The 16976-nt window shown below is 45.0% G+C and overlaps 1 protein-coding gene across 1 annotated transcript; it reads right to left on the reverse strand.

Annotated features, from left to right (window-relative positions):
- Positions 1-16005: 16005 nt before the first annotated feature.
- LOC137531561 (V-type proton ATPase 16 kDa proteolipid subunit c-like) lies at positions 16006-16473 on the reverse strand. Its single transcript, XM_068251481.1, has one exon. The coding sequence runs from the start codon at positions 16471-16473 to the stop codon at positions 16006-16008; it is 468 nt and encodes a 155-aa protein (XP_068107582.1).
- Between the last annotated feature and the right edge of the window lie 503 nt (positions 16474-16976).

Raw genomic sequence — 16976 nt, forward strand, 5'->3', positions numbered from 1 at the left:
TTTATTTCCGTACATATTACTGACAGTTTTATCACCTGTTTTATCACCTGTTTTACCACATTTTTATCAAACATTTATCACACTTGGTACATTTTTAGTGAATACTCACTATTTTCACTATTTTTAGTGAATTATAACTGGAGGTCATTTTTCACCCAAAAAAGAGTTACCGCACCTGGTTTTGTGAATAGAGCTCAATGCCATTCAGATTCAGTATTATCTTTTACAAAGGTGGATTTGTAAAGAACACTTTAATATACACACACTGAAAATTAAAAAAATCACGTTTGAAAACTATTCTTAATTATAACCAAACATCAAAAGATGAATAGGCCAGACTGACTCTGAACTACATATAGGGGCTCTATTCATAAAACTTTACCGCAAGTTTTCCGCTCAAAACAGGACTTTCCCGACCATTTAGCAAAGTGGGCATTCATAAAAGCTGTTCCCGCATGAAAATCTACAATTCCCCAGCAGAAATTTCCGCCTTCTGCAGTGTTTTTATAGATTTATCTAGAAAAAAGTAACAAAATGGCCATTCATAAAGATTAGAGGAAGCGGTATGTGGACGGGAAATACCGCTTCCTCGAAGCCTGCGGATTACATACAAGTGAATGGGACAGACCTCCCAGAGAGAGCAGTGCACGCTGCCGGCGTAAGTGTTTCCGCATACCTTCCGACAGCTTACCGCCAGCCTTCAGCGGGAGATCTCTGCAACTTGCATCGCAGCTGGCAAGATTTTTATGAATGACCACACAGAAGTCTAAAATACTGATGCGGTATTTTCCCTCCACAATTTTTTCCGACTCCAATGTTTTATGAATAGAGCCCATAATGTATGGGGCTGCAGTCCCCAATGGGCTCTATTCATAAAAAACTTGTGGCGTAAATACTTGTAGAGGTAAAATACAGCAGCGGTATTTTACACTTCTGGGTGGTCACTCAAAAAAATCTTGCCAGCTGCGATAGCAGAGCGGAGATCTCCCGCTGAAGGCTGGCGGTAAGCTGTCAGAAGGCATGCGGAAACACTTCAGCCGGCAGAGTCCCTCCTTGCACTGCTCTCTCTGGGAGGTCTGTCCCATTCACTTGTATGTAATCCGCAAAATCAGAGGAAGCGGTATTTCCCGTCCACATACCGCTTCCTCTAAACTTTATGAATGGCCATTTTGTTACTTTTTTCTAGATAAATCTAGAAAAACACTGGAGAAGGCGGAAATTTCTCGCTCTGCTGGGGGATTTTAGATTTTCATGCGGGAATAGCTTTTATGAATGCCCACTTTGCTAAATGGACGGGAAAATCCGCTGTTTTGAGCGGAAAACTGCAATGCATATATCCAGGAAGCGAATGGTGGATTTATCTGATTTATACTTTTTATGGCACTAGGCTAACCTTTTTATGACTCCCCTTTCATGTGCAGCAGCCCTCTCTCATTCTATGCAAAGCCCCTTTTGCATGTGTGACATCCATGTCCAGATCCAGAAGCCCTCTCATATTCCATGTGCAGCCCCCTTCCATGTGCAGCAGCCCCCCATTACAGGTGACGCTTTTTTTTCCATGTGTGACATCCATGTGCAGCAGCCCTTACCCATTCCATGTGCAGCTTCAATTCCATGGCCAGCAGCCCTCTCCTATTCCACCATGTGCAGCCCCCCTTCCATGTGCAGCAGCTCTCTCCCATTCCATATGCAGCCCCCTTCCATGTGCAGCAGCCCTCTCCCATTCCATATGCAGCCCCCTTCCATGTGCAGCAGCCCTCTCCCATTCCATATGCAGCCCCCTTCCATGTGCAGCAGCCCTCTCCCATTCCATATGCAGCCCCCCTTCCATGTGCAGCAGCCCTCTCCCATTCCATATGCAGCCCCCCTTCCATGTGCAGCAGCCCTCTCCCATTCCATATGCAGTCCTCCTTCCATGTGCAGCAGCCCTCTCCCATTCAATATGCAGTCCCCCTTCCATGTGCAGCAGCCCTCTTCCATTTCATATGCAGCTCCCCTTCCATGTGCAGCAGCCCTCTCCCATTCCATATGCAGTCCTCCTTCCATGTGCACAGTGCAGCAGCTCTCTCCCATTCCATATGCAGCCCCCCTTCCATGTGCAGCAGCCCTCTCCCATTTCATATGCAGCTCCCCTTCCATGTGAAGCAGCCCTTTCCCATTCAATATGCAGCCCCTCTTTCATGTGCAGCAGCCCTCTCCCAATTAAATATGCAGTCCCCCTTCCATGTGCAACAGTCCTCTCCCATTCCATATTCACCTTCCCCCTTCCATGTGCAGCAGCCCTCTCCCATTCCATGTGAAGCCCCCATTCAATGTGTAGCACCCCCATTGCATTCCATGCAAAGCACTTTTTCCATGTTTGACATCTATTTGCAGCACCTCCAACCATGTGCAGCAGCCCTTCTTTTTGTAGACTGTAAAAAGGGATGGTCAATGTGATGTACATTAATCCATTAATCTGAATTGATGCAGGACTATACACATTTCCTTAGAATTATTAGCCTTTTGTTGACTGTTCCTAATTGTAAGCTCTCAAGGTTTGAGTCCTCTCCCCCTAATGTTCCCTGGTTCTGCTGTATGTGAGAGAAATATGGAGGCTGTCATACTTATTACCTGTTAAACAATACCAGTTGCCTGGCAGCCCTGCTGATCTCTTTGGCTGCAGTAGTGTCTGAATCACACCTGAAACAAGCATGCAGCTAATCCATTCAGACTTCAGTCAGAGCACCTGATCTGCATGCTTGTTCAGGGTGTATGGCTGACAGTATTAGAGGCAGAGGATGGTCAGGATAGCCAGACAATCCACATCGTTTAAAATGAAATAAATATAGCAGCCTCTATATACCTCTCACTTCACTTTAGGTGAGCTTGAAACAAGCATGTGGCTAATCTAGTCAGACTTCAGTCAGAGCACCTGACCTGCTGCATGCTTGTTCAGAGTCTATGGCTAACAGTATAAGGCAAGCGTCACGCAAAATTGAAATCTCATCACATGCTGCATGAGATTTCCATTGCCAATCATTACCTGAATCACAGAGGCTTTTGGAAATCATGGCAGGCCCGCAGAGAATACATCACTTGCGTTTAGCAGTGCGATTTCGCATTGCGTGAATTTAGTGAATGTGCCTTCTACAGAACCGTATCAGAACCATACAGTTATTGTCCGCTTCTGATCCAGTTCTGTATAATGCCTGAAGAAGAAACATTTCGAAAGCTTGCAATAAATTGTGTACAATTAGTCATTAAGGGCCCTTTTCCACTAGCAATCGCTAGCGTTCGCGCTAAACGCTAGCGATTGCCATTCAGCAAAGTACAAAATTTTCCGGCAATTTCCCGGCGATTGCAATGCACTGCGGCGCGATTGCTCTTGAATAAAAAAGGAATCGTGGTAGTGGAAATTACCTACCGTGATTCCTATGTTAAAAAGCAAACTGTAGCGATTTTAAAATCACTAGCGTTTTGCGATTTTGCGATTCAGCATCGCAATTGCCGCTAGTGGAAAAGGGCCCTAAAGGTATCATCGGAATCAACATTTGTTGGTTTGATGTGTGATTTTGCCTGTGCTTCCACCAAGTGTGACCCCTGTCTAAAGCTGGAAGCATACTTGTTCAAATCGCACTGCAAAACACAAAGGATGTATTGCTATAGGCCTGCCGCCTGACACATAGAAGCTGACAACATGTGCTACTTTTTCGCATACTGCATGCAATTCAGAGGCAGAAGATCCACAGGCAATTTGCATTGTTTAAAAAGAAATACATTTGTCGGCCACCATATAACTCCTGTTGGTTCTGCTGGCGGGTCCATGTAGCTGCTACGTACAAAAAGCTGCTGCCGCACTGCTGCGCGCTCCCGCGCCTGTTTGTGGGCTCCTGTGTCACCGCCCGTTAGCCCGGAGATCAATGAATGGGAATGCAGGTCCCATCCATTGATCTAAGTCCCCATTAGAAAGACCGACGGCTTCTGTGATAAGCTGCGATCTTTCTGAAGAAAGAAAGTTTCACGTCCTCCCTTCACTTCCTGTAAGCGTGATCGCTCGCTTATAGGACAAAAAGAAAAACATGACTGAGGCCATCTTGTGGCCAAATAGTAAAACTACATCTACATACAATTTTTTAATAAACAGACACACAATTACATTTAAAATTAACTGTTTACCTCCCACACTCTTCAAAAAATACCCAAAGAAAATTTTTAATAAAAAAAAATGACAATTAAAAAAAAAAATTGTGACCTAAGGGTCTGAACTTTTTTTTAATATGCATGTTAAAGAGAACCAGAGATGAAGCACCCTCTTGTATTTTACCTTATAAATCAGTGGGAACATGACAGTAAACACCTAATCTGCTCTTTGTTTCATTGTTCTCTGTTTAATCTGACTGTTATCACCTCTGATAAGAATCCCAGACTGAGCACTCAGTCTAGCTTTGCTACGGAAAGATTATAGCTGAGTCTGTCTTCTCTGGTGTCTTTTCAAGCCCAAGACTGCCCCCCTGTGGCTCTGCTATAATAATTCAGCTATAATTATTCCCTGCAAAGCCAGACTGAATGCTCAGTCCGGGATTCTTATCACAGCTGATAACAGACACTTTTAGCAGTGAGAATGAAACAGAGAGCAAGGTAGGTGTTTTCTCTAATGTTCTTACTGATATATATGGTAAAATACACAAGGGTGCTTCGTCTCTGGTTCCCTTTTAGAGGGTATATTATTATATATTTTTTTAAATTATAAGCTTGTAAATAGTAAAGGACGCAAAAGTGAAAAAATGCACCTTTATTTCCAAATAAAATATTGGCGCCATACATTGTGATAGGGACATAATTTAAATGGTGTAATAACCGGGACAAATGGGAAAATAAAATACGTTTTAATTATGGTAGCATGTATTATTTTAAAGCCGAAAACTGAGAAATAAGGAATTTTTTCAATCTTATTCTTAATATTCCCATTAAAATGTATTTAGAAATAATTCTTAGCAAATTGTACCACCCAAAGAAAGCCTATTCGGTGGCAGAAAAAGCAAGATGTAGAGCATTTCATTATGATAAGCAGTGATAAAGTTATTGACAAATTAATGGGAGGTGAATATTGCTCGGATGCATAAGGTGAAAAAACACAGAAGGTAGAAGTGGTTAAACCCTGGCCAATTCACATTCAGCACTGTTCCGTCATCCTGAACAGCTACGGAGTGTCCCTATGCCATTCATGACTTTGGTCACTCCCTTGCCTGTCATTAGTCAGCCCTGTCAGTCCAGTCTCCTGCTAGTCCTGTCATCCATCAGTCCAGTCATTAGTCAGCCCTGTCAGTTCAGTCTCCTGCTAGTCCTGTCATCCATCAGTCCAGTCATTAGTCGGCCCTGTCAATCCAGTCTCCTGCTAGTCCTGTCATCCATCAGTCCAGTCATTAGTCGGCCTGTCAGTCCAGTCTCCTGCTAGTCTTGTCATCCATCAGTCCAGTCATTAGTCGGCCCTGTCAGTCCAGTCTCCTGCTAGTCCTGTCATCCATCAGTCCAGTCATTAGTCGGATCTGTCAGTCCAGTCTCCTGCTAGTCTTGTCATCCATCAGTCCAGTCATTAGTCGACCCTGTCAGTCCAGTCTCCTGCTAGTCCTGTCATCCATCAGTCCAGTCATTAGTCGGCCATGTCAGTCTAGTCTCCTGCTAATCCTTTCATCCATCAGTCCAGTCATTAGTCGGCCTCTCAGTCCAGTTTTCATTCAGTGCTGCCACTGGTCAGTCCAGTTGTCAGTCCTGTTAGTCCAGTCTTCAATTAGTCCTGCCAACTGTCAGTCCTTATTTCAGTCAGTCCTGTCATCAGTTAGGCCAGAAACCCACTAGGAGCGATTTTGTAAATGCTTTGCATTTTGAAAACTCTTGTTAGTGTAATGCTATGGGTGTAAACCCACTTGAGCGATTTGATTTTATAAAAATCCCCCATAGCATTGCATTAGCAAGAGGTTTTTCAAATCACTAGAGATTAGAAATCGCTCCTAGTGGGTTTCTGGCCTTAGTCCTGTCACCTGTCAGTCCTGTCCTCAGTCAGTCCTGTCACATCAGTCCAGCCTTGTCATCCATCTGCCCTGTCATTCCAGTCCGTTCTTCTTCCCTTATTTCAGAGTCCACCCCTCCTGTTCTTCTCATCACTGGTGGGGCAGCCCTAGGGGTTGTGACCTGGTGGTAGGTGGAAGTAGTCCGTTGCCCGCTAAGAGTGATGGCCCATCATCCCTTGCGGGTTGCACTGGTGAAGACCTGTGCTCACTTAGACTCCATGCCACTGGTACTGGGATCAACAGGAGCTTGACAGTGCAAATTGTGTAGTGCCACTTGTGAAATTAACGCAACCTGCATTACCCAGGTAAAGTTGGCTCTGCTAATTTAACATGCTACTGACATAGCCCATGTTACCCAAGCAAAGTATGTGTTACCTAGGTAACACTGGTTGCGCTAATTGTACAGCACGCGCTATGTAGTCAGTCAGTGTAAGTAACGGTAACATTACAAGCAGCACACAGTGATTTTACAAGTACCGTACTAATACTCATTGAAATATTGTGTGACCCACATTACTTAGGTAAAGACCAAATTGCTAGTGTAAATTGCTTGGCAAATAGCTTAAAGGGAACCAGAGATGAACGATTCACACAAAATAAACATATCAGTTGATAGCTTGTAAAGAATATATGCTCTACCCGATAATTTCGCCACTCTGGTGTGCCTTTTTGAGTGCTTTTTATCCATTATTGCTCCAGGAAATATCCAATATGGCCACCTGTTTCCAGGTTATGAGGTGTTCTGGATGTGCTGTCTAGGCTATATGAGACTATAGACAAGCAGGGCTGCTGTAGGCTTTCATCTGTGTGCTTTCAACTTCATATTCTGGTATGCTTTGTGGCTGCCTGTAGGAAGTGTCTCTCATAGTAATGAAACTGTATACAGTAGATAATAATGATGACTGGCTGCACAGACAGAGCACACAGATCACACAGCCACACTTGTCTGTTAGACAGAGATTTTTCCTGCAGCAGCAGCCCCTCCCATGTCATCACAGCTCTCAGTATGTAAAGCATGAAATTTGAGCAAGGAGGGGGAAGGCTTGGGCTTGAAAAGACTCCACAGAAGAGTGACTCAGCTATAAGGATTCCAGGTCAAACCTCGACTGAATGGTCGGTGGACTCTTATCACAGTTGATAACAGATAGATTAGACTGAGAAGAATAAAACTAAAAGCAGGGTAGGTGTTTACTGTCATGTTCCCACTGATAAATGTAATAAAATACATGAGGGTGCTTCATCTCTGGTTCTCTTTAAAGGACCATTATTGCAAAAAAAAATTATACAATTTAAAATTTGTATGTATGCATATGTATAAAACGTATGTTTCTCCCTAAATAAAATGAGCTGTAAATTACTTTTCTCTTATGTTGCTGTCACTTACAGTAGATAACAGGGGCGTTGCTAGTCCCAAAGATCAGTGGCACATGCACGGGATCTATTGGGGGTGCCCCAGTTGTCCCCCCAGGCAGAGTCAGCTGTGGTGCCTCAATGGCGGTCATGCTGGGAGCTGTAGTGCATCAATTGGGGGTATGCTGGATGCTGTGGTGCCTCTATATGGGCATACTGGGTGCTGTGATGCCTTAATGGGGGCATGCTGGGAGTATTTGTGCCTCAAAGGAAGGCCCGTGGAAGCACAGAAGGGGTCCGCTGGAAGGTCAAGGAATGCCATATGGGAACTACCAGATAAACTGTCGGCAGGCAGCCCGCTCGCATCCATCTGAAAATGGCGCCTGTGAATAATGGCGCACAGTGTTGCCGCTAATCCGTTTGCCGCTTATCGCTATTTAACGTTAAAGCCTTATTGTTATTTAGCGTTAAAGCCTTATCGTTATTTAGCGTTAACACACAGAACCCTCTCTGCACCTATCCCTAACCCCTAAACCCCCCCGGTGGTGCCTAACCCTAACCACCCCACTGTTGGTGCCTAACCCTAACCACCTCCCTGGTGGTGTATATTGTACTGTAACTATACCTAACCCTACTCTCACACAGAACCCTCCCTGTACCTAACCCTAACCACCCCCTTGGTGGTGCCTAACCCTAAGACCCCCCCTGGTGGTGCCTAACCCTAAGACCCCCCCAGTGGTGCCTAACCCTAAGACCCCCCTGATGGTGCCTAACCCTAAGACCCCCCAGTGTTGCCTAACCCTAACCTTGACAGTGTTACATTAAATCCATTCACCATTTTGCAGTTAAATAACGTCTGCAGTTTGGCTTATGTAGGGCGCTATTGATAAATAACGTTAGTGTGTGTCACTATTGATAAATAACGTTAGTGTGTGCCACTATTGCTAAATAACGTTAGTGTGTGCCGTTTTTCTTCTTTTTTACCTGTGAGCCATTATTATGCAGTACTAACGATAAATAGCGATAAGCGTATCTTTTTAATGCGGCGCCATTTTTATGCATAGGCGCTGTGCGCCATTATTCACTGATCGCCTTTTACCTAGGTAACGCGGGTCGCGCTAACCGCGCCAGTGCCGTAAGTGCCGGTAAGATTGCCATGTGCTACTTGCACACAGTAAATTTTACCTCTGATTAGTGAATATTGGGAATGGTCGGAAATGCAGATTTCCAATTCCGTGGAAATTACTGATTCTGTGGATTTCCGATTCCGAGGTCATTTTTCGCATCCACCAATTGGCCAAATACTTCCGAGTGGACTCTACATTCTCTGATTGATCCAATGCTTTCGAGTTCTGTGATTGGGCTAAAAATACAGAGTTGTGGTAATGCAGTATTTCAACAGAAATCCAATTTTTGAGTTCCAGTCGGAAAAGCTGATTACTGGTTGGAAATGTGGAAATTTCATGTCCACTGAATCCGAATGAGCATCCCTAGTGAATATGCCCCATGAAGTCCAACAAACATTTCACCATCAATGGACCTTTATGAGACAACAGGCCAAGATTCCCTCTACACCATTTGCACATACTAGTCGATATATTTCATTGGAAAATGCAAACATTCTCAGAAGTCGCAAAGGTAATATTGTGTTACATACATAGGAAGATAATCCTTAAATGAAACTGGATTTGGCTAGCACTTCGTAAGGGATTATGGGATCTGTAGAATAACTTTCAGGTCACAGAGCAATTTGACATCTGTTCTAATTTCCTTGGAGACATTTCATTCGTCACAAGGTGACCTTTATGGATCAACATTAGCTGTCTTAAACCCCTTTAGACATCCAGACTAGTGATTAATTATAGAAAACGTGCTGGTCTATCAAGAGCCCATGCTGGAGATGCCTTGATTGGCAAGTTTCCTATAAATTATGGGCATGTTGGTTGTCTGACAAGCTAGCAGATTTGCAGGATTGAACTGGAATTCAGGAGATATAATGCCTCTTTGACATATGCTGTCTGGAAAATAGACTCTAGAGGGAGCCAAAGCTTCAAAGAACCAAACGATGTCTGATGCATGGATAGGCTAGCTCGGGCTGGACGGGCTGGACGCTGAAGAGAACCACTCTGCAGGAAATGTGTCCCTCAAATCAAAAGCAAGCCAACTGGCTTTCTCCTCAATTGGTCCTAGACTACGATAGACATGTAACTACGATTGGGAGTAGATTGTAAGCTCCTCTGCTTATATATATATATATATATATATATATATATATATATATATATATATATATATATATATATATATATATATATATATATATATAGTCTTCTACTCAGATACAGGGTAGCGTACTTGTTCCCTCCCTCATCCATCTGGCCTATAATGACATCCAGGGCCGGATTTGTACTTTTTACCGCCCAAGGCCATTATCACCAGCCGTCCCCCTGACAAACAGCCAACCCCCAACCACACAGAAGGGGGACAGAGAAGGGGAAACAGGGGGTATAGAAAAGAGGAAAGGTTATTAAACTATTCAGGAAAGTCAGAAATAATTTTTTACCCTAATTTCACGTGTTGCAAAACACAAATCCTCAATATTATTGTGTGGTGACAAAAAATAACTGGATACAAAAATAAATCAATACATTGCAGGTAAAAGGTTAAAAAATATAAGAGAAATCAAGAAATGATTGTTCTTCTCCATGTATTTTTTTCATCTTGTTTAATCCACTATCAGCCTGCAGGTCATCATCTTTACCACTGGCAGACAGGAAAATAAGACAGCACCCATTGCTATTATCTATAACCACACCCCCTAACAATGTGATAGGCTGAAAGACTGATTTTTTTTCATAGATATACGTATGCACAAAGGGAGATATTGCAGTTGAAAACAGCTGTTATTCCCCACAATGCAACAAGGCTCAGACAGGAAACTGTCAGGGCCATGGCCATGACATCACACTGTGGGAAGTTTTTTTTTTACCACAATATATATATTTGTGAAAAGGTAAAGATTACTCATGGGAAGGGACTATCAGCTACTCAGCTATCATATCAATAGCTTTCTGTCTCCTATCTACTAAGCTTACCATGTAGGTGACATCATTTAGGTGTTTTATGATGGTCTAAGGCCCCTCTTATGCTGCCTACACCTTATTCTGCCACATAGGGGACATACACTTTTTTATAGGGCCGTATTTTTGGAACGACCACAAAAGCCCGACCCTTGGGCGGATGCAGCCTCAGGGGGCACCTGAAAATGAAATAGGGGTTGTTACATATGAAAGAGGGGGCTGGAAATGGGGAGCAAAAGGGAAACTGATGCCCAAAGGAGCTGTTCATGAAGCAGAGGGGGCTGCAGTACATGGATAATACACATGGAAGAGGGGGCTGCACATGGAATGGGAGGGGCTGCAGTACATGGATAATACACATGGAAGAGGGGGCTGCACATGGAATGGGATGGGCTGCTGTACATGGGTTATACACATGGAAGAGAGGGCTGCACATGAAATGGGAGGGGCTTCTGTACATGGGTTATACACATGGAAGAGAGGGCTGCACATGGAATGGGAGGGGCTGCAGTACATGGGTTATACACATGGAAGAGGGGGGTGCACATGGAATTGGAAGGGCTGCTGTACATGGTTGATACACATGGAAGAGGGAGCTGCACATGGAATGGGAGAAGGGCTGCTGTACATGGGTGATACACATGGAAGAGGGGGCTACACATGGAATGGGAGGAGCTGCTGTACATGAAATGGGAGCCCCAACATACTTGGCCTAGGGGCACAAAAAGTATAAATCCGGCCTTGCTTGTTGACCCAAGTGATACATTCTTTCCCTGGCATTTTGATCTTACCACTGTTTGTGTTTAACCCAAGCCTGGGTCATGTTTTTCAGTTAGTGACTTTTTAGTTAGTTTTTTTTCTGATCCTAAAGATGTATTCAGTCACAGAGAGTTCAATATTGTAATACTTAACTTCTCACGTCTTGTGGATAGCTCCAAAGGTCCTCTCACTCGCCTACTCTATAGGAGCTCAAAGGGTGAGAACTCCTTGAAAACCCTTCTTTATACATACAGTACTGTGCAAAGGTTTTTGTAATGATCCGCTCAGCTGGCTGCACAGGCAGCCAGCTGTTTGACCATTCCTTATGTCTGAGAGATGCAGGTCTCTGGAAAAGAGACCTGGCTTTATCTTGCAACTTTCAGAGTTGCTTTGCTGAGGAATTTGCATACATGCAAATTGCTCAGCTGTCTCGTTGGAGGGCTGGCAGTATAAAAGCCTGCTGCTGACCAGAAGGCTTCGCTGGTCATAACGGTTTGTTAAATCACTCTTGGAGTGTCAGCCTTTCCTGTTGGATTGTTGTAGCTAGCTTAGAGTAATTCTGGGGACTGCACTAGGCAGCCTCTCTAGTGCAGTTAGCCTGCTTATCTGTTTTGTCTCTCTGTTGCGATTGTCCTGTTGCCAACGGTGGTCATCAGGAAATCGTTCTGTCTGTCTGTGGGTGCTAACCAGGACAGCGGTTGTTACTGGTAGCCCCTTCTGTTTTATCTGTCTTACTTGGATCGCACTAGCCTCTAGCGGTAGCGGCTGTGGATCCTTCTGATCGCTTTCTTGGAGTATAGCTGGAGCAGCGGTTGCCACCGGCTATCTCATCTGTCTGTCTTGCTTGGATCGCACTCGCTCTGACGGAAAGAGCAGTGGATCCTGCTAACTCTGCTTCTATACTTGGATCGCACTCGCTCTGGCGGAAAGAGCAGTGGATCCTGCTAACTCTGCTTCTATACTTGGATCGCACTCGCTCTGGCGGTAAGAGCAGTGGATCCTGCTAACTCTGCTTCTATACTTGGATCGCACTCGCTCTGGCGGTAAGAGCAGTGGATCCTGCTAGCTCTGTTACTTTACCTGGATCGCACTCGCTCTGGCGGAAAGAGCAGTGGATCTTTCCTATCCCACTTCCCGTCCATCTGTCTGTCTTGTCTGATACGAACGCTTGCTGTAGGCTCGGTGAGGTAACCGTTAAGCAATCGCTCACGTTCTCTCTTTCATGTTTGGGTGGCGGGGGTTAGTTAGGCGTGCTTGTCTCTGTTGTGCTTAACATGCGGAGACCGCGCTGTAAACGCGTTCGCTGTTGCGAATGAGTGCGGTGTTCGCGTTTAGTTAGCGTTTGTTATTTTCCTTATCTTCTCATTGTATGATTTGCTGTGCCTTTGCTACTCTCGTGCCCTGTCTTGCTTAAGCCTTGTGCCACCTCTGGCAATCGCCTCTCTCGCGATTGCATTCCTACTTTGTTTCTGCTGTTGTGTGTGCACTGTCGTGGGTTGGCGACTAGATTGGTGCACATACATACATTCTGTCTCTGTGCTCATTCTCATTCGCAATCGCTTCTCTTGCGATTGCATTCTCACTCGGTTTCCTCTGTTGAGTGTCCACCGTCGCAGGTTGGCGGCTAGATTGGTGGACATACATACATTCCTCATCTGTGCTTATTCGGTCTTGTGTTGCTGTTAGCAATTGCCATCTCTTGCGATTGCCTTCTCACCTGATCTTCATGGTTGTATGTTCATCGTCGCTGGGTGGACACACATACACTCTGCCGCTTTACTCTCTCTCTTTAAGGGCTATCTTGCCCTGCGTTTCTTCCCTTCGTACAATTCCTGTCTGGCGTCTGTGGCGGGGCAGAGGAGCTGTTCCTCTGCACTCCACAGCTCCATCTGCCGACAGGAATTTCCCTCTACAGGTGCGTTGCACCTTTTGCTGGGTTCTCTCAAATTATATGCTTGTGGAGGATTTCCGCAGTATCAGCGCACGTCCTGTGCGCTGACCACGGAGAGAATTCCACAATCGTTACAGTTTTAGGCAGGTGTGAAAAAAATGCAGTAAACAAAGAATGCTTTCAGAAATATAAATAATGATTGTTTATTGTTATCAATTTACAAAATCCAAAGTGAGCGAACAAAAGTAAAATTTAAATCAAATCAATACTGCTTCGGCAAGGTTTCAAACAAAGATTTCAAAGCAGACTGGGGTTTCAAGATGTTCATGCTCTTTTGAGGACTGTATACACATCGGTCAGCCAAGAAAGCTTAGTGCAGAATATGAAAGACACATCAAGCTTATTACCCTTCGAAATTGGAAGATATCAAGCAGTACCATCAGCTCCAAATGTCAAAAACCAGTGGGATCCCGATGCACCCATCTACTGTCTAGAGAAGTCTGGCCAGAAGTGGTCTTCACTAGCCAGTGCTCCCACCAGCCAACAGACTCTCGCCAGAGTCGGGACAAGGTCCTCCAGCACCCATTGCTGAGACACAAAAGTGCGCCCCTTCATCCCCCACCCCAGCCGTTGCACACTGATTGCTATAAGACTAAGAGGCGCCCCAGGGCCCCCATGCCCCCAACACCTTAAAGAGAACCCGAGGTGGGATTTAATTATGTTAGTGGGGCACAAATGCTGGTTGTGCACACTAACACCAGCCTCTGTTGCCCCATGGTGTGTCTCCAGGACCCCCCTGCGCGCCGCTATACCCTCCGCAGTGCTAGCGACACACAGTGTGTCGCCAGCACAAAGTTTACCTATGCGGTGTCAGTCAGCGCCGCTCCCCCGCCTCATCTGTATCGGCGCTACCCGCCCACGTCCCTTCCCTCCAATCAGCGGTGTTAGTGTGCACAACCAGCCTCTGTGCCCCACTACCATAATTAAATCCCACCTCGGGTTCTCTTTAATCCCTAGTTTTCTAGCTTGCAGTCACTGCTATGTATCCCCTTTTTATTTCTCTCTGCTTCAAACACAATAATGAAATGATAGCTAAGTGAGTTGTGCGCCCCCTCCTACACTGCGCCCTGAGGCTGGAGCCTCTCTCGCCTCTGCCTTAGACCGGTCCTGACTCTCCCCCACCTTTAATACATTCAAATGAGCATTCAAGATTCACCTTTTCATGTACGCCTACCCCCTGCATCAGTACCATACTTTCTGCTAGGCATTCTGCCAACAGATGCACCTATTGTCTCTACCCCCCACCCTTTAGAATGTAAACCTCTGGCAGGGCCCTCCTTCCTAGTGTTTCCAGCTTAATTATGCAATCTTACTGTCTGTCACCCCTCTTGTGGACTAGAACAGACTCTATTTTGAACAAAGACACAGAGTTACTGTTATCAACGACATTTGCATGATCTTGTTTTGTTGTGAGTTTCTTGTATGTCCTACCTTGTATGTTAACCTATTTAGCTATTGTGCAGCAAAGCGTAAAAAGAGTTGCAGCCAAAAAGCCACACCTCTGATGTGGAAACAAGGCCAAGCGACTCAAGTTTGCACGAAAACATAAGAACTGGGGTGCAAAAAAATGGCAGCAGGTGCTCTGGACTGAGTCAAAATTTGAAATATTTGGCTGTAAAAGAAGGAAGTTTGTGCATTGAAGGGCTGTAGAGAGTCTGCAGACAACAGTGAAGCATGGTGGAGGTGGATGTTCCTTAAAAGTTTAGGGCTACATTTCTGCAAATGGAGTTGGAGATTTGATCAGGATTAATGGTGTTCTCAATGCTGAGAAATAGAGGCAGATACTTATCCATCATGCAATACCATCAGGGAGGCATATGATTGGCCCCAAATTTATTCTGCAGCAGGACAAAGACCCCAACAAACATACAGCCAAAGTCATTGAGAACTATCTTCAGTGTAAACAAGAAGTCCTTGAAGTGATGGTATGGCCCCACACAGCCCTGATCTCAACATTATCGAGTGTGTCTGGGATTACATGAAGAGACAGAAGGATGTGAGGAAGCCTACAGCCACATATCCACAGAAGATCCGTGGTTAATTCTCCAAGATGTTTGGAACAAACCACCAGCCAAGTTCTTTCAAAAACTGTGTGCCAGTGTACCTAAAATAATTGATGCTGTTTTGAAGGCAAAGGGTGGTCACGCCAAATATTGATTTGATTTAGATTTCTCCTTTGTTCATTTGCTGCATTTTGTTGATTGATGAATATAAATGATTAACACTTCCATTGGATCATGTAAGGGGCTACAAAGGACTAAAAAGCTCTCTTACTAAAATGTGTAGACGCTGACACATCATTGCATTCCAGGGGTTCTGGAGGTGTGTCTAGCTTACGGGGTTGGCAAAGGATAATTTGCATATGGGAATGAGGGAAGGGCATAAGGGTGTGGAGGAAATAAGGGACAGTATAGGGGGCTGGGATATATATAGTCCAAAGTAGTGAGGAGGGTATGGGGGGCAGTATAAGGGGTATATAGTCCATGGAGTATCATGTTCCTCTCCAGTTGGTGGCAGGCAGTGCTATATCGGGCTTCTGTTTGCACAGTTGTTTTCTCTTCCACCAGTAGGATGTAGAGTTTCCTCTCCTCATCTACAGAGGTGAAATTTAGGATGTGGGTGGAGAGTCTCTGGAAGTGGGCAGTCCTCACAGGTTTGTATTTGCTGCAGTGTAGCAGAAAGTGGGCCTCATCCTCCAGGACCCCCTGGTCATACTGCTTGCACAGTCTCTCCTCTCGGACTGCCTTGCAATTAGCGAAGACAGACTCAGGTCTGGTGAAGGAGGACTGATCCCATGAAAAGGTTGGGGAGGGTCTCATTTTGTGGAGAGAATCAGGGCCACAATCAGCCCATACAGTCCCAGGACCTCGGCAAAGATGAGGATGAGGATCATGCCTACGAATAGCCGGGGCTGCTGAGCTGTCCCCCGCACACCTGCAGCACCCACAATGCCAATGGCGAATCCCGAAGCCAGGCCGCTCAGACCCACACTGAGGCCGGCACCTAGGTGCAAGAAGCTCTTGTATAGTGGGATGGCGGGTAGGATGTTATTGGCGATAAGCACCGCCACAACCAATCCATAAATGGCTATGATACCAGCCATGACGACGGGGATGATGGACTTCATGATCAGCTCAGGCCTCATGACAGACATGGCTGCGATACCTGCGCCACTCTTCGCCGTTCCATAGGCAGCTCCGAAGGCACTGAACACCATTGCTGATGAGGGACCCATGACGGAGAAGAACATGTAGTAGTCAGGCACAAAATCGCAGGCAGACATCTGTAACTCTGTGTGGGGTTTCTCTTTAACCTTGAGAAACTACTTTTTTCCTTGAATGCAGCAGTAAAGAAAAGTCCTGGAGTCAAAGCATTAACTCTTCTTATGTTGGATAAGTGTCCTAGCAAGTCTCAAAAATGATGTAAGGAGTATGCAAGAATTGTTCTTTTCACAGAAGAATCTCAGAAGCATAGTAACATCAAGCAACGCAGCACTTATCTTCTATGCCTGTATAGCAATGTCCTTTACGAAGCTCTTTGTACATAGGAAACAGTCTCACCTGCAGGAGTAACATCAATAGAACACTTTCACTTTGCTATATACAGCAATGTCTGTCTTAAGATTCTTCATGCATAGGTTATTCACAGGTTAATCTTTCGCTACTTGCTGAGTAATGCTAAGCAATAAAACCCTCCAATTGTATAATCCTACAGATTTATGGTAGCTGAGCTGAGGTTCTCTACATAGCAATGCTCTGCTGGGCAATGTTTACTGCTGGGACTTCT

The sequence above is a fragment of the Hyperolius riggenbachi genome, chromosome 9 (genome assembly GCF_040937935.1).
Source record: "Hyperolius riggenbachi isolate aHypRig1 chromosome 9, aHypRig1.pri, whole genome shotgun sequence".
Taxonomy (NCBI): Eukaryota; Metazoa; Chordata; class Amphibia; order Anura; family Hyperoliidae; genus Hyperolius; species Hyperolius riggenbachi.

Bases quoted from the DNA above. Each gene is read 5' to 3' on its own strand.
- LOC137531561 (XM_068251481.1), bottom strand. From the start codon at position 16,473: ATGTCTGCCTGCGATTTTGTGCCTGACTACTACATGTTCTTCTCCGTC.